The sequence below is a fragment of the Cyprinus carpio genome, chromosome B3 (assembly GCF_018340385.1).
Source record: "Cyprinus carpio isolate SPL01 chromosome B3, ASM1834038v1, whole genome shotgun sequence".
In the NCBI taxonomy this organism is placed as follows: domain Eukaryota; kingdom Metazoa; phylum Chordata; class Actinopteri; order Cypriniformes; family Cyprinidae; genus Cyprinus; species Cyprinus carpio.
Genome location: NC_056599.1, coordinates 34,612,575 through 34,635,798, shown reverse-complemented (window position 1 = coordinate 34,635,798; position 23,224 = coordinate 34,612,575). Strand labels below are relative to the sequence as shown.

The 23,224-nt window shown below is 35.3% G+C and overlaps 1 protein-coding gene and 1 long non-coding RNA gene across 4 annotated transcripts; both read left to right on the top strand.

Moving 5' to 3' along the window:
• The first annotated feature begins 240 nt into the window (after nucleotides 1-240).
• Nucleotides 241-754, top strand: LOC122136894. The gene is made up of 2 exons (XR_006154382.1): nucleotides 241-481; nucleotides 702-754. It is a non-coding gene; the product is annotated as an uncharacterized LOC122136894 (long non-coding RNA).
• A 10,863-nt stretch (nucleotides 755-11,617) lies between these two features.
• Nucleotides 11,618-22,754, top strand: LOC109054358 (phosphoribosyl pyrophosphate synthase-associated protein 1). Of its 3 annotated transcripts, XM_042720913.1 has the most exons (12): nucleotides 11,618-11,878; nucleotides 12,430-12,482; nucleotides 14,290-14,356; nucleotides 14,836-15,008; nucleotides 15,342-15,457; nucleotides 15,555-15,610; nucleotides 15,835-15,980; nucleotides 17,476-17,514; nucleotides 20,901-20,971; nucleotides 21,062-21,208; nucleotides 21,963-22,135; nucleotides 22,704-22,754. In XM_042720913.1, the coding sequence occupies exons 1-11, from the start codon at nucleotides 11,796-11,798 to the stop codon at nucleotides 22,119-22,121; spliced, it is 1,110 nt and encodes a 369-aa protein (XP_042576847.1). In that variant the 5' UTR covers nucleotides 11,618-11,795; the 3' UTR covers nucleotides 22,122-22,135; nucleotides 22,704-22,754. The 3 variants fall into 3 exon arrangements, with proteins under 3 accessions (XP_042576847.1, XP_042576846.1, XP_042576848.1); XM_042720912.1 differs by lacking the exon at nucleotides 22,704-22,754 and having other exon boundaries at nucleotides 11,619-11,878; nucleotides 21,963-22,697; XM_042720914.1 differs by lacking the exons at nucleotides 17,476-17,514; nucleotides 22,704-22,754 and having other exon boundaries at nucleotides 11,620-11,878; nucleotides 21,963-22,697.
• Nucleotides 22,755-23,224: the final 470 nt, after the last annotated feature.

Genomic DNA, 23,224 nt, shown 5'->3' with positions numbered 1-23,224 from the left:
TATGATATGCATGATAAAGATGGATAAGGAAAACATTGGACAGAGGAGGAGAAGTGTATACTTCTAGATGAGTATGGCAAAAGAAAAATGATTATAAAGAGCAAACTTAATCCCCTTGTAACCGCTGCTAAAAAACACAAACAGTGGGAGGAAATAACAGATAAAATCAAACTTATCACTGCTATGAGACTAAACAATTTTAAAGATCATGACATGTATAATGTGTTGGTCTTAATGATCATTCATTCATTTTGTGTTTCTTTAGTTATTTGCAGTGCGTTGACGCCATCTACTGAACACTTGTGGTAACGGCAGGGTTGGTGTACAGTTTCTATTTCCTTTTGTATTCTCGTTTGGAATGAGATTAGTGTTCGGTTAGTTCACGACTTTTCCAGAGCGAGTTGTTCTCCGTGTTGTGTAAATTCTGCTGTCAAGTTTCTTCAAACTCCGCTCAGTTATGTTTCCCTCAGGGGCAATGCCGGTGAGTAACACTGTGTGTAATATAAGGCGTTTTATATTAGTCGTTTTCTTAAGATGTGTAGGAAGAAAATTTAACGTGTTGCCACGAAGTGTAGATTCCTCTGTTTCCCATGTAATGGCGGCTCATGCTTAGTAGAAAACGATGTATGTTTTGCATTTGGTTTTGGAAATGATTGAAGAAGGCAATTTGAGTTAATGGGTACTTTTATTTTTGTTTACAGTTTTACAGCTTGTTTTTGCACTGCTGTGTGTAAAATAAAGGAGAGGAGAAAAAGGACTTCGGGATAAAGCATCATCTCTTTTCTTTGTTCACCTCACCTGGCTGTTTATACGCGCTGGATAGCTAAATACGCATACGTTTAGTGAGGCCAGTACATATAATGCATAATAATATACGACAACAAAATAATATGATAATTGGTATAAACATCATCAGCAACAACATACCACCAACAAAAGCAAAATCAGCACCAACACAGAAACAGCACCAGCAGCACCCCAAACCAGGCAGCAGCCAAGTGAGGTTTATTGCTTCTTTGTTAAGAATTATTTTAGTCTTATGTTAATTCAACTTTAAAAAGCCTTAATATTATTTTTAGACTATTTTATAATTTGAATTGCAGAAAAACTCAAATACCCTCATCTGTTGCTACTAGAGATGAAACACTGGAACTGCAGGGGAAAAAGACCAAACTACTGTTAGAAATAGAAAAACTAAAAAAAAAATAAAAAAAAAAAGGAAAATCTTTCTCAACAACAAACTTCTACAGCTACGGAGCGAAGGGAAAGTGATGCTCACATCGTTTGACGAATAATTACATGTAATGACAAATCTTAAAAGTGTTGTATTTATTTATGAAATTATAATAACAAATATATTAACAAAATACAAAAAGAATAAAAACAATAGCTAATTCATATAAAACATCAATACTCATAGCAATACTACTAATAAATAACATAGTTTTTAATTGCAACTGCTACATTTTATCATTAGAATTACTACAAATAATACATTGTATTACTAATATTGCTACTGCTAATAGGCCTACATTTTATTTTTAATATTACTAATGCCACAACTACTTGGCTATAATGTTAATTAAAGAAGGCATTCACAATTCACTTGATATATGATGGTTTTATCTCTAACCAGAGCTGTGGGGGGTTTCTGTGGAGTTCCTTCCTGAGCAGTTACTCACTTCCAGTCAGGAGGTGTTTGGGTTCTTTCTGGAATAAAATGGCTGAGCAAAAGTGAGAGTATTGACACCTTGACAGGATCAATGTTTGTTTGATCAATGGTTTTAATACCTAGACACCAGCAGTGTGGCTACCGACTGGTCTACATCTAGCCCTAAGCAAAGAGGTTGTCTGGGCCTCTGGCTTCCATGTTTGTGTTTTAGGTCAACCCCTTTGGTGGATTGGTTTCTAGACACCAGAACCCAAAGCTTCTCCCCTCTCTTTTTCCTCCTGTGATGTAGTCTGTGTCCGATATAATGTTTAAGTATGTTTGTTAATGGGAATGTGGTTTGTTTGGGGTTGGAGGATAACCACACACGTGACCATCTCAAACCTCTAAACGGTTCAGTTCTGCTTGATCTATAGGCTCAATATTGATAGATAAGCCATCACTGTTTTGATTGTTTGCAACAATACTGGAATGCTCTGGCAATACGAATGTACAACATATTTTCCATGTCAATAAAGCACCTAAAAATTTAAAACTGAAACATAGAATTAAAGAGTTCACCAAGACCGTATTTCTATATGTTTCTGAAAAGGTGTTATGTTTGGGCATTTTCTTTCTACCTCATCTGTATGTGTGTATGCTAACACCTCTGTAGGATCAGTACAACCTAATCTGTAGGTTGAATAGATAAACTTATGAGGAGTCTTAAGACAAAAATGATTCAGCATCCTTGCTCACCGTCTCTATCCACCAAATCCACCTCACCTAACAATTTACTCCTGACTGTGAAGGTGTCTAACTGACAGTGGGTAATAGTATCTTCTACGTGCTTGTGTTAATGGCTTTACAACATCCACCTCATATTATGCGCATAGAATCATGCTTTAGTTCAGTTCATAAAACACAATAAAACAACGATGGTTGACCATGGTGCTAAATAATATTGTTAAAAGAAATCAAAGTACATAACATGATATGACAAGACAAAACTAATTTTAAATAAACCGTGGTTTAAACAACGAATCAACACTTTAGCTAATTCTTTGGGCTCTCTCTCTCTCTCTCTCTCTCTCACACACACACACACACACACAAACACACACACACACACACACACACACATTATTTTTTTATTGGAATGACAAATACTGATTAAAACAACACAGCATCCAAATATTCACAAAGAGCCTATTATGTTTCACCTGACAATACAGACAATGCTAATAGTCACAACCACATTAATAAGTAGACTATGGATAAAGATGACATCGTCTTCTCCAAACATGCAGACTGCCTATGACTGCTGACACAGAACAATATCTGGCTGTTTGCTTAGAGGTCTTTTTACTCAGTCCAGCAATCTGCAAGCCTCTGACACATAATCTGAAATTAAAGAATGTTATCAGTTCCTACCGTCATCTTCTTTGACTCAAATAAATCAACATCTCTGGTGTACGTAAGCATCTACAATGTGTTCATGTGCTAGACATCTTTGTTTCTCCACTTCTGTCATATTTTTAGATGTAATGCAAACACATTTGAGGACTATGATGTTCCACACTTTTGTTAAGGTTATAGAAAACAAAAATCAAACATAATCTTTACATAGGAATTATCTTTGCACAAAACAAATTGACTAAAAATCATTGAATTACGAAATGCAGAAGTGTGTACGGCATTTGGCAAAAGAGAATTTTAGCTATAAAGAGCACATGAGACAGAAATCCTTTCTTCTGTTCTATTGTGAATGTGTGAATTGGAAATACTATTTTTCCACCAGAGATAATCGATGGGTCTGTTTACATTTTGCTTTGCATCGTTTTCAGGTGATGAGTTTTCTCTGATTGTACTCAAACATGCAGTGCATGTTCATAGGAATTTATGAACAACTACAGCATAAAAAATATTGCCCCTACATCTAGAGCTCTTGTTCATATAGCCGATGACGATGTTCACATTTTTATTTGTCGTACTCGTTTGTTTCAACATTTCCGCTTGACATTAAAGAGTAGGCCTATGTGCACTCCCCTTCAGTCATAAGCATAACCATCTACCGAGTGCTAAGATTTTTCTGTTTTATCCACTTTTGGCAGATTTGCTAGAGGGACTATGTCACCTTGTTGTAATGTGATTACGTTTAAGATCCATAAGTTTGCACTACATGCCCTTGAAAAGGTTATAGACATACTCTTTTATACAGGGAATATGTTTGCACAACAGAAATATGTATCAGAATAACAAATACCGAATAGTGAAAACCTCTCTTCTAAACTATTGTGAAAACTTTTAATGTTGATTCTGTTTGTCTGCCCAACTAGCTGTGTATCTTTTTCATTGTTTTTTAGATTTGGTCAACATGCCTGCGAGTTTCGCAGGAAAACATGAACAAATCAGTATAGATAATTAAATGAATGTCAAGGAATATTTAAACTGAGATTGTGATGCACTTTAGAGTGTTCGTCTATGGCTGTTTACCTGTGTTAAAAAGACACATGAAGCAAGCTCAACTTGCCAGTATGACTGTTTCACTAATACAAATGAATGTATTACAAGAAAGTTAGACATTAGAAGTCAAGGATAACACACAGACACATGTTTTATTTTGTGTCTCTGTAATTCACACCAGTAAATAAACCAGAGATGACATGTAGCGATGATTCATTGAAAGGGGCATGTTTTAGTCCATTTTAGATGGTCTGCACCAACACACAGACACATGTTTTAGGTATTCATCAGACCAAAAGGTTTGATCCGGGAAACACACAAATTGTCTGCGTGTTGTCATGACGCCTTCATAATTCATTTTGTATTAAAACACAGTTGATTACTGTCTTCAACAGTTCCCCTTGAAATGTGTAGTATATCTATATATTTTTTTCTAAATATCTAAATATTTATTTAGCTTAAATATTAGTTGTTAAATGTTAACAAAATTGTCATGTCTGACGTTTATATTTTTAAGAACATCAGTCGTTTTGAATTTTAGCATAAATTTCAGCCCTTAAGACACTCTAGTTTATGTTGAATAGTGTTTGTTAGTTAGCCAGAAAATGCAAGTGAGCTGAGATTTCATTACTGAGATAATCAACAGAACGTGAAACTAGCTCACAGTTACATTAGAGTTTTGGACTCTAGTTTATGTTGAATAGTGTTTGTTACAGTTCCACATGTTCAATACCGCATTACTCCATTGTGAAGACACGTACTTTATATATCATAAAAGTTTTTCACTGCAGTAGTCCGACTCTGAAACCAGACCAAACAAACGTTAACTTGAGCCTTAGTTGTAGCAGCATGAAAATGTCCATGATTTGTTCATGTTGTTCTGAACCAGGGTTTTCATTTTTAACATCACAATTCGTATTGTATTGTCATGTGTGATTGTAAAAAGTTTTGTGTGTGATTTTTTTTTTTTTTTTTTTTTTTTGTAAACAGTACTGCTGTAATGTTGGCGAGCTCTTTGTGTTCTCGGCTTCACTGTGTTCATATACGTCAGTATTCCTTGAATTTGCTCAATTAAATTCATCATTTAACACAATTTTTGGTACTGTGTGTGAATATATGATGCAGCACAAGGATCTTTGTAAATATTTTATCTTGAAATATCCATGTAGCACTCGGAATCGAGACTGCTTCTTTTGAAATATACCATTAACACATTTTTCATGAGCTCAGACCCATCGTTTCATAAACCACAAAAGATTAAAAAGTGATTCAACATTTTATTTCAATGATAGACAAGCTGTTTCAGTCAAGTTAAATTTTATTTTAAAACCGAATGATCTGTCTGATAATCATGTTTTCGGTATAACAAACTTGAACAATGTTATTGTAATGTTTCTTTTTCACTTTTTCACCCATCTATGTGTTCCTTGCTCTATGTTTAATAAATGGCTTTTGGATTAAGTTTGTATTAAGTGTCATAACAGTCATAACAGAAGATGGCAAGACTCATTTTCAAGTTGAGCTAGGGGCTATTATGTGTCTTTGTGACACAGGTAAACAGCATCATAGACAGACCAGAAAAAGCTCTAAAATGCATCACAATCTCAGTTTAAATACTCTCTTGACATTCATTTAATTATCTTATACTGTATTTGTTCATGTTTTCCTGCGAACACTCGCAGGCATGTATGACCAAACTCTGAGAAAAGTCTTCATCTAAAAAACAATGAAAAAGATACACAGCTAGTTGGGCAGACAAACAGAATCAACATTAAAAGTTTTCACAATAGTTTAGAAGAGAGGTTTTCACTATTCGGTATTTGTTATTCTGATACATATTTCTGTTGTGCAAACATATTCCCTGTATAAAAGAGTATGTCCATAACCTTTTCAAGGGCATGTAGTGCAAACTTAAACGTAATCACATTACAACAAGGTGACATAGTCCCTCTAGCAAATCTGCCAAAAGTGGATAAAACAGAAAAATCTTAGCACTCGGTAGATGGTTATGCTTACGACTGAAGGGGAGTGCACATAGGCCTACTCTTTAATGTCAAGCGGAAATGTTGAAACAAACGAGTACGACAAATAAAAATGTGAACATCGTCATCGGCTATATGAACAAGCACTCTAGATGTAGGGGCAATATATTTTTTATGCTGTAGTTGTTCATAAATTCCTATGAACATGCACTGCATGTTTGAGTACAATCAGAGAAAACTCATCACCTGAAAACGATGCAAAGCAAAATGTAAACAGACTCATTGATTATCTCTGGTGGAAAAATAGTATTTACAATTCACAGATCCACAATAGAACAGAAGAAAAGATTTCTGTCTCATGTGCTCTTTATAGCTAAAATTCTCTCTTGCCAAACGCCGTACACACTTCTGCATTTCGTAATTCAATGATTTTTAGTCAATTTGTTTTGTGCAAAGATAATTCCTATGTAAAGATTATGTTTGATTTTTGTTTTCTATAACCTTAACAAAGATGTCTAGCACATGCACACATTGTAGATGCTTACGTACACCAGAGATGTTGTTTTATTTGAGTCAAAGAAGATGACGGTAGGAACTGATAACATTCTTTAATGTTTAATGTCGTTGTGTTGGAAAAGATTATGTGGATAAACACATCAGGGGAAATAATTTGCAATGGAGGTTTGTCAAAATAATAAAAAGTTCAGTCAAATTGTTTAATAATTATTCTTAAATGAATAGGTGTGTGCTCATCATGCTCTCTATCCCATGCAAGGATTAGCATGAACTTGCAGAGGAGTCTTAAAACTATACAGCCAAACAAACGATATGTGAATTGTGTCATCTGCTATCTGAACAAGATGAATAAATGTAGTGGAGTAATAAAAATATCATTAACAAATCTGCATTTAAAGACTTTCACAATTGTTTATGGAACAAATTTTCTGAATTCTTAATGCATTTAAACATTTATTTTCTGGCTTGACTCTCTTTCTTAGTGATTTGGTCTCTTGAATGCACGAAAGGTTATGGATGAAATGTATCTATACTCTTTTCAAGACCGTAGAAACTTGCTCAAGACCGTAGAAACATGCTCAAACTTTAAAGAATGTGCCGCTTTCAGTGCAATAGTTTGATTTGTTTCAGTTGTAATAGTTTTGAGGGTATAACAGCTAGACTTAATTTTTGTATTGATGCTTCATGTGATCGCATGATGCCTACAAAATAGTGTTTTCTGTTCTAGGTAAGAACATTTACACCAAGTGTTATATGCCAGGTAAATAATTTGAAAAAAGTAGTTCTGTCGAATGAGAAAAGTTCAGTCATACATTTAAAAAGTTTTCTGAAGTAAAAATTATTTGTGTCACAAACACATCCAAAGAGTTTTCTACTCACGTAAGAAAAGCATTTGGGTGCATAAATGATCTAAAGAAACAATGCTGGTCATTAGGTTATTTAAAAAAGTGTGCCTTGCTTTAGTGACACACAATGTGTTTTACCTTTTAAATATGTTTAAAATTGTAGGTGTAAGCAATTAGATTAAAATGAAAGCATTTCTTAAATAACAACAAAAAGTAAAAATAACAAATATGATTTTGCTCATACTTTAAATTTAGTATACTCAGATTGAGTGTGTGTGTGTGTGTGTGTGTGTGTGTGTGTGTGTGTGTGTGTGTGTGTGGCGTGTCAGGCCTCGGATCGGGTTTATTTAACAGAAGAAACAAACAAGGGGGAATAAAGTGTCCAAAAGGGGAACAGTGTCCAAAACACTCCAGACATCGTAGTCGTCGATGGGTTCTTTCTAAGAACATTCTGATTTTGGAAGTGGGCTGTTGTTTTGATCTTTACATGGACTTGTGTTTTTTCTGAGAAAATGTTGAAGTATCAGTCATTAACCAATGTTTTGGCAGTGTGTGGTTATAGGACCAAACTGATTATTCTTATTTTGGCGCGGGAGTCCCTCAGCTTGGGACATGTGCACAGATCATGTGTCAGAGAGGCTTGCAGATTGCTGGGCTCCTGAGTAAAAAGAGCCCTCTAAGCAAACAGCCAGATCGGGAGCCTGGTGAAGGGCGGCGATTCTGTGTCAGCAATCATAGGCAGTCTGCATGTTTGGAGAAGACGATGTCATCTTTCTAAGAACATAGTCTAAGTGGGCTGTTGTTTAATCTTTAATGTGGTTGCGACTAAATTAGCAGTGTCTGTATTGTCAGTGTGTATACATAATAGGCTCTTTGTGAATGTGCACAGATCATGTGTCAGAGGATGCTGTGTTGTTTTAATCAGATATTTTCTGTCATTCCAAAAGATGATAAATCTTTATAATCAATTATGTGGTTGCGACTATTAGCATTGTGTGTGTGTGTGTGTGTGTGTGTGTGGATGTGTGTGCGTGTGTGTGTGTGTGTGTGTGTGTGTATTCGTTGTTTAAGAGAGAGAGAGAGAGAGAGAGAGAGCCCAAAGAATTAGCTAAAGTGTTGATTCGTTGTTTAAACCACAGTTTATTTAAAATTTGTTTTGTCTTGTCATATCATGTTATGTACTTTGATTTCTTTTAACAATATTATTCAGCACCATGGTCAACCATCGTTGTTTTATTGTGTTTTATGAACTGAACTAAAGCATGATTCTATGCGCATAATATGAGGTGGATGTTGTAAAGCCATTAACACAAGCACGTAGAAGATACTATTACCCACTGTCAGTTAGACACCTTCACAGTCAGGAGTAAATTGTTAGGTGAGGTGGATTTGGTGGATAGAGACGGTGAGCAAGGATGCTGAATCATTTTAAACTTAAGACTCCTCATAAGTTTATCTATTCAACCTACAGATTAGGTTGTACTGATCCTACAGAGGTGTTAGCATACACACATACAGATGAGGTAGAAAGAAAATGCCCAAACATAACACCTTTTCAGAAACATATAGAAATATGGTCTTGGTGAACTCTTTAATTCTATGTTTCAGTTTTAAATTTTTAGGTGCTTTATTGACATGGAAAATATGTTGTACATTCGTATTGCCAGAGCATTCCAGTATTGTTGCAAACAATCAAAACAGTGATGGCTTAGCTATCAATATTGAGCCTATAGATCAAGCAGAACTGAACCGTTTAGAGGTTTGAGATGGTCACGTGTCTGGTTATCCTCCAACCCCAAACAAACCACATTCCCATTAACAAACATACTAAAACATTATATCGGACACAGACTACATCACAGGAGGAAAACAGACAGGGGAGAAGCTTTGGGTTCTGGTGTCTAGAAACCAATCCACCAAAGGTGTTGACCTAAAACACAAACATGGAAGCCAGAGGCCCAGACAACCTCTTTGCTTAGGGCTAGATGTAGATCAGTCGGTAGCCACACTGCTGGTGTCTAGGTATTAAAACATTGATCAAACAAACATTGATCCTGTCAAGGTGTCAATACTCTCACTTTTGCTCAGCCATTTTATTCCAGAAAGAACCCAAACACCTCCTGACTGGAAGTGAGTAACTGCTCAGGAAGGAACTCCACAGAAACCCCCCACAGCTCTGGTTAGAGATAAAACCATCATATATCAAGTAATAAATACATCAAAAGTCAAATCTGACATCTGTTTGATCTTTTGATTTACACACACCTTTGTCATGTCAATCAAGGGTGACAAGACCCAGTGACATGACAATCACTGTGACAGACAGGTCATATAGCCATAAATCAACTCAGAAATCTGACCATGTACACATTGGACATATGACAACCTGACAATCAACGCTGACTGGACCCTCCATAACAGGCCATAAATCAGGGTAATAAATCAAAGTGACACAAAGGATATGATAACACTACTCATATGCAACACTTAATGGTTTTTAAGGGAATACTTAGGTGAAAATATATAGCCTACTTAAGGGAGGTTCTAAGGGTTTATGACGTTTCATTTATAGAAACCCTTAAGTAACACTTAAGGGTTATTTCCAGCAACACCCTTTAGTTTAATGGAAAATTACACTTAAGGTGCTTTATGCAACCGGGCCCAGGACCTGCTCTGTGTCAGTTCACTTGCTGCGCCATTCCACTCCACGGACTGGATGCGTGCGCTATTCTCCTCAGATGAGTTCCACAGTTCAGAACCCTGGGTTCCTCCAGCACTGTTGGTGTCGGGTACTTGCGTGCATGCCCTGTCGGTCAGCCCCTGTGTTCGACTAGTGCCTCCATGTGTTGTGATTCCTCTCTCGGGCAATCCCACGTGTGTATTTCCACAGTTAGTCTCTCAGTAGCATGTCTTTCCCTTGGCAAGCTACCCTTGCCGTCTCTGTCACTGAAACATTCCACCCTGCAGGCTGGGTACCTCAGAGATTCATGTGTATCACTGGTACGTGGTTGGTCTGTGCCTTGTAAGTCCTCCTACGAGCAGGCAGCCTGTTAGCATACTTCCAGCGGGAATACGCTACACAGTGCATTCTGTGTTAGGTATAGCCCCTCACTCGTGCTGGCCTCACGACAGTGTGCTATCACTTACACAGGTCACTGGAAGACAGCCATTGAGGCGTTTTGTAAAGGACCCCATTCGTCAGTCTGTTCTGACGTAACGTCGAACGTGACCGACTGAAAGGGAACGTCTAGGTTACGTGTGTAACCCTCATTCCCTGAAGGAGGGAACAGAGATGTTACGTCCCTTTGCCACAATCGCTGTTCCGCTGAACGGCCGGGTCACATATCTCAGCTCCTCAGCAAAGACTTAAATGCGACTTTATTGCGCTGCTCCTTATATACCTACACAGCGGGGTGGAGCTCACGATGCAAATCCCGCAGACCAAGGTAGGCCTACTCTGCGCTGACATGAACAGTCCAGAAACACACCTTTTCATGCAGTGCTGGGTTCCTCAACATGTAGTTGTGAAAGGAAACGAAGAAGTAGATCTTTTAGCAACAAAAAAAAAAGAAAAATATCCCAAACAATAGATCTAGAGGTTAAATTAAATAAAGCTGAAGCCAAGACTATAAAGGTACATACACAAAATCTATGGCAGTAATATTGGGATATTAATGATACAGGAAGACATTATTACATTATTCAAAGCAAAGTCGGTGTAGGAAGAGAAATGGGTAAAAAGTAGGAGGGAACAACAAACTACTCTCATAATAATACAAAAAACATCAACAATAACTCTGCACTTAATAGGTAAACACACAAATGGTTTACTGTAACCAACCTGAATCAGTAAAACATATAATAATAGAATGTAATGCATATGAAAATAAGAGAATAATATTAAAAGAAGTATTTGAAAAATATAAACTTAAATTTACTTTGGAAAATATACTTGGAAGAGCACTAAGGAAAACATATGTACAGGTAATTTCATATTTGAAAGAGATAGGTCTACTTGAACGAATATAAGGATCACAGAATAGTAGTTTTTTTCTTTTTCTTTTTTTCTTTCTCCTGTTATCTTTCTCAGTCAGACTGTTGTTCCACAGTTCCAGTCCAGCAGGGGGCGGTAAAGCCCCTATTAGCTGGCTTGCCAACCGCCAAAAACGCTTCAGAAGAAGAAGAAGAAGAAACCACAGTAAACTTCCAGAGCAGCCTTTGGACTTCTTCATTAGCTGTAAACATTCCTATATGAGACAGCGATAAAGCCACGCGACTGGTTTAGCGCTAGACTTGTACACGTCTTTAGTTTTGTTGTTGAATATTAGGTAGTTGATCATGAACGTGGCTAAAAGTGGTTATCGTGTTTTCTCTGCCAACTCTACTCCCGCGTGCACTGAACTCTCCAAGAAGATTACTGAGTAAGTAACGTATCCTGCTATGACCAGCTGCTCTGTATTTTACAAGGTTCTTGATTTTAGATTCTGATCTTGATGTTATATGAATGTGAAGTGATGTTTTTGAGATTTTGGCCTGTAGATCAGCAGAAAATACCACAGCCTGGCCTTTTTTTATTTATTTATTTATTTATTATGTCATTGTTTTGATGTCAAATTGTAAAAAAAATCCTCCTGCCAGCTGCAGTAGTGTATACTATAAGGATTTGGACTGATAACTGAAATAAAGTATGCCTGTAAGTATGTGGACATCTGGTTTTAAGTGTACTTACTGTGGAAAGTAAATGCAATGTTTTCTGCACATGAAGAGAGCAGGAAAACTGGTGAACAGTGGGCTATTCATCACATAAGCTATGCATGTGACTGACTGCTCTTGGAAATAGTCTGCATTCATTGCAAACTGTGACTGAAACAATACAATCGGTTCAATCAGGTTGTCTGTTTCAAAGTGTCTTTCATGATGAGAGACGTTTGGCATACCTGTGTTGATCTTCTGCTTGTGTGTGTTTGCGCAGGCGTCTTGGAGTTGAGCTGGGGAAATCTGTTGTTTATCAGGAGTCAAACAGAGGTGATCAATCCTGCTTTATTTACACACATACTCTGTTGTTGACAGAGTGACCCTTGGCACCTTCACGCTTTTGACATGGACTCATAGATGTGAAAAATCTCATTACAATAATCACTTCATTCTTGCATTTTCAAAACAAAACTTCATCTGTATAGTTCATAACAATAGTGTTTAAGAAATCGCACAAAACTTAACGGCTCTCATTCACTAATAATTGCGTTATTTGTATGCACGGGAGAACATCTTGATTCACCTAATTCACAGCATGTCCTTACACATATGAATGCCTTGTTAACTTCGTTCTAATGTTAATGAATTTAGACTGTTCTGAATGAGCAGCCGTGTGCCCAGACTGTCTGCATATAAGGGCTTTCTACAAAGCTTTTACTTTACAGACTTTCGTGACTCTCAGCAAACATGTGACGCTCTCTAAAGAGTCATCTGAAAGGTTTGCAGCAAGATTCTCAAGTAATGCCAAGTGTGCCGTCCTCAAAGCCTGTTCAGACAGTAAAGACCTTTAATATAGACCCAGATTACAGACCTCTGATTAACCAGCTGTACACACATCTGCATTTTATACAGCGAGACCTCACAACGCAAGCTGTAATGCTGCTTTACATACACTTACACTGTATGTGATGAAATATATTTGGTCACTTTATTTTAAGGCAAGTTTATTTATATGGCACATTTCGTATACGATGGTAATTCAAAGTGCTTTACATAAAAGAAAGTAAAATAATTATAAAAAAAATGGTCACAACAATAAATACAAGGCATTTATATAAAATAAATTATTTAAAAATGATTTAAAATGAATTAAAACAGTTAAGGATAGAAAATGATTGTACATACTGTACAATACAGTGAGTATTGCAAATTTTAGGTCAAATTCTCACTATTAACTATGACTTTAGCCTAAAAAAATCCTAATTACTGGTTACTAGCTAATAGTAAGGTAGTTGTTAAGTTTAAGTATTGATTTGGGATGTAGAATATGTTCATGCAGAATATGTGCTTTATATATATACTAATTAATAACTAGTATGCTAGTAATATGCATGCTAATAAGCAACTAGTTAATATTGAGAACTAGTCCCTACACTAAAGTGTTACCATGATGAAATAACTGTAAAAAATGTCATCTTGACATGATTATATGGCCAGTCAGACTGTTTTATTTATTTGTGTATTTATTTATTTTTGCATGTGGGTTCAGTTGTTCCTAAAATTATTATTAATAATATTATTATTAATTTTTTTGCTTGAAAACATTATATTTTAACATGAATACACAGTTGGTGAAGTTATTGGTGAATTAGGCCTATGTTTTGTTCTTGAAAACATGAGTTTTTGCATGAATACACAGGTTTTATGCACAAATAAGTGTGTATGCACGAGACCTAATTTTTAAGTTTGAAAAGCAAAACAAACAAATAAATAAAAACATATACAGTAGCTGATCAAGGAACATACATTTTAGTAAATCTGAAAATATTACAAATAATGGGAATGTGTTTTTAATGCAGTTAATGTAAGGACGATTGAGGTATGTTATTAAATGGTCTTAACAATGATTAATAATAATAAAATGACAAGAATTAAGTAGAAAAAGAAAAAGAAGATTCTTAATAATAATGGATTAATGGTCTTAAAATAAGCGTCATTTCTTTATTCAAAATATAGTTTCTATTTTTATTTTGAGGTAAAAGTTTCCATTTTCTTCATGAGGTTCACCCAAACAGGTTAGTACCAACTATAAATAATTTACCATTGTTATTTTGATGTTGTTGCTTTTATCTGACAGAAACGAGAGTTGAGATTAAGGAGTCTGTGAGAGGCCAAACAATCTTCATCATCCAAACCATTCCCAGGTAAGAGTGCCAGTGTATTGAATCCGATTCAGAATAAGAAATCGGCATGCTTATTAAATTCTAGTAAGCTCAGACAGTTTAAACTTATTTGTGCCTATGAATTTTTGCATAACACTATAGCTTTATTCCTGTGTGATTGTAATTCTTATCTTGCTTGAGCTGTCATCTGTGTATCTATATATAGAGCTGTTTAGAGCTAGGCCATGCATCATGTATTCACCATATACTTGTCAGTATAAAATCATGAATAGAGCATCATTATACATTAAAATATATTTTTAATGTGCTCTTTATTTGCCAATTCTGACATCATTTGCCCTCCCTTTCTTTTTTTCGTGGAACACAGAAGGTACAAAGTGAAGTTTACAGGGCATCTTACCTTTTTTTGCTAAATTGCATGTCTCAGATTGCAGTTCTCAGCAGTTCTCTTGAAGCTCTTTAGAATGGTTAGCTGAAGTCCATTTGTCTGTGTCTGTCAGAGATGTTAACACTGCTATTATGGAGCTGCTGATTATGGCCTATGCACTGAAGACCTCCTGTGCCAAGAACATCATCGGCGTGATCCCGTACTTCCCGTACAGTAAACAGTGTAAGATGAGGAAGAGAGGCTCTATAGTGTGCAAACTGCTCGCTTCCATGTTAGCTAAAGCAGGTAAGGGCTTATGATGGCTATCATGTTCCTACTTCTGTTTTCACAGTAACAGTCATAAATGTGGACACCACAATCAGTCTTTATTTTTATGGTTGACTGTTTTTTCTTAACTCCCTGCTTCAAATTAAAAAAATGCCATTTTAGTTGATTGAAAAGAAATTCATACACAATTTATGTTTGTCTACATTGACTAATTCTTAGCATTTTAGCATTCAGAAAATAGATAAATGATGTGCAATGTCTGTAAACGGTTTACTGATATGGTTATGTGTTACACCTTTTTGATCCAGAGTGTTATTTGAGCAGCATTTAATAATTTGCATTGTAAACTAGGTCTGACTCATATAATCACCATGGATCTGCACCAGAAAGAGATCCAGGGCTTCTTTACATTCCCTGTGGACAACCTGCGGGCTTCTCCATTCCTGGTGCAGTACATTCAGGAGGAGGTAGGCAGCATTTACAGCCTTTAACTTCACTTATATATATCGGAAAGAAAAGAAAAAAAAAGTAATTTTTTGTTCTTTCCATTTCTATTTTATGTAGATTCCTGATTATAGAAACGCTATCATTGTAGCCAAGTCCCCATCTGCTGCAAAAAGGTAACGACACCTGGATCTGTGTTGTATTTTTCATAGATAAAACCGGGCCTAGATGGAATTGGCAGACTTTATTTATTTATTTATTTATTTATTTAATTTCTGATTTAAAGAGTTAACACATGGAATGCTAAAAAAATAAAAAAAACCTCCAAAACCAGCCACTCATATAAACGTATAGTCAAGAGGATCATAAGGAACATCTCTGTTTTCTCCCTGCTCTTCAGGGCTCAGTCGTTTGCAGAGCGTCTGCGTCTTGGTCTGGCCGTCATGCACGGAGAAGCACAGTGTTCGGAGTCCGACATGGCAGATGGCCGGCATTCTCCTCCATGTGTCCGCAACACCTTTGGTCACCCTGGCTTGGAGTTGCCATGTAAGTGTCACCACACTCTGAATCCCAGCAGCTCCAACCCAGTGACTAGGCCTTAATGTTATTAAGAGGTTAAACTAGGTTATAAACACACATTAGATCAGAAAGACATTTTGTGGTAGTATTTCACCCCAAAAATCAAAAGAAAATAACAGTAGGTTATGTTATTTTTCACAAAGAATTGTTTAATATTTATGGGACACATTTTTTCAGGAAAATGGAAGAATTTAATTCTCATCACTGTAATACATATACATAAATATTAAAGTATAATGGCAAGTGAATGGAAATGTGCTTAACTGTCATGAAAATAATACCACATTGCAAAAAAGTCGTTTATCAAAATTGTTTACCTTTCCTTTTGATTTTTGGGTGAAAAATCAACTGTTTTTGTAAGTTTTAGCTGAGTTCATACAAGGAGCCTGTGAATTAAGGGTTCGATTGCAGCATTCAGCTTGCAAAATAGCTGATTCTGGAGATTAAGGAGTTCAAGATAGGTCAAGCGGGTTTTTTTCCCCCCCCAACCTTTCCCCATTCATTTATCACTGTCTCTAGATGTTTACAAAGACATTGTCTCAAAACCTACTAAAACGAGCCACTAAGACAGCACTAAGTCTCCTCTGTTCTGTTCCAAACCTATTGAACAATCCAACTAAAAAAATACAACAAATACTCAGAAGTGACCGGAATGATCAATCATGAAAGCACATTAATTGCATAATTTCACACTGATAGAAGACATCTCAAAATCAAGTCTTAGTTTTAATTTTGTGGCATTTTGGCTCTATCTAGTGGTCAAAAAAATGTTTAGAGCGTGACAACTTCTTGGTGACTCTCATTTCAGATAAACAGTGCTCGACTCTGTATGGTCTTGAGATTTTTCAAAAATTCTTTAAAAATAGAACTGTTTGAAGCATGTGTATATATAGACCAACAATTAAAGAACTACTCAAAGCATGTTATATGTCTGTTACAAGAATTAGATTCCATGAAGAACAGTTTAGTTCTGGTGTGTTTTGATGTGAAATAGATGAATCAATCATCTAGGTTTTGAGACACAGTTATTATTTTCACTATTCCATGTGCTAATACTTCTAGATTCTTTTAAGATTCTCACTTATGTTTTGCCTTGAGCACACAGTCACCTCAGTATAGAAGGGAATTAAGATCATAAACACATATATGATATTTAGCATTTTAATGTAAGAGCAGGTCTTGGACTTAGTCTACTCACACATTGCCTGAGAGGAGTTCACTCCAAGTAGCTCGATGTACATTTATGGTTTTCGTATGGACTTTGACAATCCTGAAAAGACCCTCAATTTGCTCAATTTCAAAGCATTAAATTCAACGCAGCTGAGAAAAGTTAATTTGAAAGCTTGTATCATATTTTTGTCAGGGTCTGATAGGGATTGTTGAAGTCCTGGTTTCATGTCTGTATGTTCTGTCATTTGTGTGTGGATTTTTGTTTAACGTGATGTTTATTTATTGGTAATAGGCAAACAACAAGCTCCGTTCCCAGGCATAGAGCTCCCAAGTATGACGGTTAACTCTATTTGCTACCGATCACAGCAGTGAACACACTGAAATGGTTCCTATTGCATGCGTGCAGTGGCCGAGGTCTCTCAGTGTCTGTGATCCCAGCACTCTGAAGCACTTTAGTTACCACGAGTAAACCCAGTTAGAGACGTTTATTCTTGAAATATTTCTCAGTTATGAGCAGTTCAAATACATAAATAATAAAATTCTAATGCTTTTAGAAAGAGCAATTGTCGTTATTTAATAAAACATAGTGACTCTAAATTTTGATGACTGGAAACTGTTGTAAAATAGCTGATAAAAGCACACATAATGGCATAAATATATCTACGATATACCGCCCAGCCTAATAATTTTTACCTAATAATGGTAACAAAAATTGGATTTAAGCTTCAGAGTGCTTCAGTCGAACAGAACTAAGAAGCCTCAAATGAAGTGCTTATATTCAAATTCCATGTAATGACCATCGTTCAGAAATGGAACCATTGAATGTCTGTCTGAGAGAAATGCCTTTATTTGTGATCCAGGCTCATCTTGCCAATCAACACTCCATGCCTGCTTATGAAAAATCCCTAGACTAGAGGTTTTAAATGGTAGTCTTTTAGCCGCTTGGAACCAAGGCCCCTGCATCGTCTTGAAAACACATGACCTTAAAAAAAATAAATAGAGAAAGATTTTTACTGAAAGTTCATACAGGTTTAGATACAGGGTTAAAAAAAAAAAAAAACTAAAAAAAACTTATACTTTTTGTTCACATAAGCTTGTAGAAGCACACAGAAAAAAGTGTTTAGAAAACTTAAAAATATTTATTGCCATACATAAATACTATCGTTGGCTATCAGCATTTGATGGGGTCGTTCACACAGGACATCATCTTGCATTCCATCGGTTTATTTAAATTTTCTTTTAATTATTATTTTTTTTTATTGATAGTCTACAATATGTAGAAAAGGCACTACACAGACATCAGCCATTCATATATTCATTGTCTAGTGCTATGAGCACCACATTTTGAGGCAGTGATGCACCAAAAAAAATAATAATAAAAATAACAATAATAATAATTATAGTTATTAAAAAAAAATAAATTTATTTACTATTAAAAATATACCAAAATAATAAATATTTATTATTTATTAAATACTTATTACTAATATTTATTTTTTATTAAAAACAAAATTAATTTTAAAATTAATAAATATTAATATTATAATAATATAATATATTTATTTATTTAATTATTATTTTTTTTTTTAATAAAACAATCAATTTCAAAAAAAAAAAAAAAAAAAAATTTATTAAAAATAAATATATATATATTTTTAATTAAATTTAATTATTTATATATTTAAAAATATTTAAAATTATTTATTTATAGGGTGTAGTAGTCTCAGATTAAAATTAAGCCAGTTGTAGTGAAGTTCCTCAGAAACTTGATATTTTTAGCCAAACAAAATGTTAAATATTGCAACTCTACCATAATTCTTGGATAATTTCTGCTGACGTTTACTTGTAGTTTATCCACGTTGTGTGCACTACACTGAGGGTTAACGTATCTTCAGAAAAGTGTTCATAAAATGTCAAACTTTTGGTCAGTGATTTCTGCCTTTTAAAGTTATTTTGGCTGAAACATAATTGATTTTGTTTGCTGCAGTATCCAGCATTATTAGACAGAAGATCACTCTCTGTATCAGTAGTTGCTGCATTTAAGATAATCTCTGCCATGTGACTAATCACTGCAGGAGAATTACGTCATTGTTATCATGCTGATTGGCTGATGACAATTTCACTTGTAAAATCTTTTCACTTGTAAAACATTTGCAATAATGTAATTAAATATTTGTTATTTAAATATTGCTTACCAAAATGTAGTATATATTCGGAGAAAGATTACGGCTGGGTGATAGGGCAAAAAAATCTAATCTCATTTTGTCCATCAGACCAATACAAGATAACTATTTAAATGTATTTTAATTTATTTTTTACTATAAACTACAACTACTTTTACAATTTATTAATGTAACTACAACATGGTTCAAGTAACACTGTCTTCATTATTAAAACTGATCTGGTTAAAGAAAGCTCGATTCCAAGTGCAGCACACATGAAGTGGACAACATGGCGTAAATGTGAAACAAATTTACTTAGATATCTTTGCAGAAAAGATTTATGAAATATGCAAATATTATATGCACTGGTCTTAAACATAATATAAAATGAGAAATATCCTTCATATTTCTTTAAAAAATTCAGTTCAGTTTTAAAATCCAACTCAAAAAGTCAAGGCGATTCAAATTGCAAACGACTAAAAGTATAACACTTGTAGTAGGCTATTATTAACAGTAAATGTTTAGTAAAAACAATGCGGTCAGATTATTATTATTTTCTCTTAACTTGTTATCATTGGTGTGTCGTCAGCGTGTCTAATTGTAACTAATATTTTTGCGAATATTTTTGTTTGAAGCCATGATTCCTCAATCGGCGAAACATTGCATTCACATAAATGTAATAAAAACTAAAAAATTACCCAGCTCTAAGATAAACACTGTTTGGTACACATGGTTGCTATTCCCTCCATGCAGCTCTTTTTAAGTCAAGAACCTGTCTGCTGTGAACGATGCCTTTCAAAGATGCTGTTTTATAGAACAACGGCTCCTTAAAGCGGTGGTCTATCGAATATGATTAGGAGAGAAGGTCTGTGAGCCTCATTAACCTGTAATACTGAAGGTATAAATATAGAAAAGCATTGTGGTTCCCACTCTTAATGAAAGGCATGTGCTGAAGGCATGCGTAACTCCTTTAACCCCCTTGTATTCTTAAATCGACCCACCAGTCTTCCTCTCTCTTGTGATTACTTGGATCGGAGTGTGTGTTTTGGCTGTGTTCCTGTGCCCTTCCCCTGGATGAATGACATTAGCCCTTCTTGACCACTCCTGAATTACAGCGATGTCCTGGAGTCTGTCATGTTGACTCGAGGACAGATTGATTGATGTGTAGTTTCCTGCACTGACTCGTAGTGTAAACCTCTAGATGTTCACCTCTATGATTGGGTATATTGGGGACCAAGAGATGATCATTTTGATTTCTGCATGGCATGAGTTTTTCATTCCTATTTGGATTGATTTGTAGGTGGGGTAAAATGGGAAGCGTTCTCCAACAAATAAGCTAGTGTTATGTGTAATTGGGTCCATGCAGGACTTTTCAAATGATTAAATGATACTTGGGTTGGTTAAGCCATTGCCTAAACTTCTAGGCCATTGCATAAACTTGAACCCATCTTACCCAATCTACTCTTATGAATGGAATGTGATTGATCGGCTTCTTGTTCTACAAACAATATCCTGAAATGATTTGGAAAAATTTAGTTGATGTTTGTCTTTTTAGTAATGATGGCCAAGGAGAAACCGCCCATCACTGTTGTCGGAGATGTTGGAGGCCGCATCGCCATCATTGTCGTAAGAAATGGCTATTTTTGGATTGGCTATCAGTGTGACCGTAATTTTTGATTGACGGTATGAGCAGTGCATGTTGTTTCTGTCCTGTAGGATGACATCATTGATGATGTGGAGGACTTTGTGGCAACAGCCGAGATTCTGAAAGAGAGAGGAGCTTATAAGATCTACGTCATGGCCACCCACGGCCTCTTGTCTGCAGACGCCCCGCGCCTCATCGAAGAGTCCGCCATAGACGAAGTGAGTCTTTCAGCTCGTTTAGAATGCGCGTCCAATGAGAAGTGAATGGCTCATTCTAATTCTCCAAAAAAAGAAGAAAACTTTTATTGAAATGCAAATTTTACATGCTTTTACTGTCTACATGCTTCATGCTTCATGCAAAAAAAAAAAAAAAAAAAAAAAAAAAAAAAAAATTATATATATATATATATATAAAATTTAAAATGTATGTTTGTGTGTGTGTGTGTGTATATATATATATATATATATATATATATATATATATATATATATATATATATATATATATATATATATATATATATATATATATATACTATTCACATTTGAAGCATGAAAATTCTAGAATAATGTGAAAATAATGTTACAGTTGAAATAATGTGACTTAAGTAACAGTTAGATTTTGCAAGGCTCTAACCAACCATAACTGTGTATTTAGGAAAGCGGAAACACTGCAAAACAGCCATTCAAAGATATTATTGACCATTGGGATACATATGGGGTTCCCTCAGTGTGTATGGCAAATACTGCCCTGATACGTTGGGCATGGCATTCTTCAAAAAAGTTCAGCTGTAACTAAATGAAATAAAAAAATATATTTTTTTAATAGACAAGTGCTATTATTTCCTGAGAATGAGCTAGAAGTCCATCAGCTGTTTAAATGGCATGCATTTGCATGTAAATATTGATGTGAATTAGTGTATAAAATGATGTAGCATGACCAAATGTTTGAGATATCTTTATGGTCTTTCAGGTGGTGGTGACCAACACTGTCCCTCATGAGGTGCAAAAGCTGCAGTGTCCTAAGATCAAGACAGTGGATGTCAGTATGATCCTGGCCGAGGCTATCCGACGCATTCACAACGGGGAGTCCATGGCCTACCTGTTCCGCAATATCACAGTAGACGACTAGCCAACAAACAGATGGTGAGGTGTAGAGTTCAGGGAAATATTTCCCCTCTTACACAACTGAGAGGTGTGCCAATGCAGTTCCCCATTCAAACACTGCAATAACCTTCATTTCCCAAATAAACACATATTACTCTGCAAAACAATTAAAGGAAACTGCCATTGCCAAATTATATAGTGAAAGAAGTCTAAAATAACTGAAGATTTACTCAAACATTTGGCAGTGTGCAGATATGAACATAGATATGAAATGATGCAAAGAATGTAATTTATGCAAGTGTTCACTTACCTTTTCACTCTTTTTTTTAACCTTTAAGTGATGCTCTGCAGTAAAATCAGCAGTTTTAGATTTACTGGTAAAACTTTACAATAAGGTCCCATTGGTTAACATTAGTTAACGTATTAACTAGCAATAAGCAGGTCATTTGTTGCAGTATTTATTAATATTTTTAACATTAGCAAATTAAAATACAGTTAATTGTTAGCTCATTTTAGCTCAGTTTGAACAGATACAACTTTTTATTTTAATAATATATTAGTAAATGTGGAAATTAACATGAACTATGATTAACTCTTTCCCCACCAGCATTTTTGAAGAAAAGTTGCCAGCCACCACCAACATTTTTGATCATTTTCACTTAAATTTCATGATCCCCAGAATATTTTGTTGTGTTAATATCTGTACATGTAATACATAAAAATAAAGAACAGAGCCTCTACTTTTAAACATTCTAGCCTCAAGCATTTTTTTTTATTAACACTTGAATGTAAGTGTCATAAAAAAGCAACATTTGCAAAAAGCTAATAAAATATATTTTTTTACCAAGTACTACATCTGGATCATATTCAGTTTGATGATCGAAGCATAGATGCAGTAGATGGCTTCCATCAGCACTCCTAAAGCTTCAAAGCTACCACTTCCTGGATCGATATTTCATGCTGTAATGTTGTTGATGATAGCATTATTTTTTCACATGCATATACTTGCATATAAGATCACTGGTTTCTGCTTCTTTCTCACCTGTATATTTGATCGGGAGATTCTGGACTTAATCAGGAGATGCATAATAGCACCCCCAGTGTATAACAGTGAGAACATGGAAACCC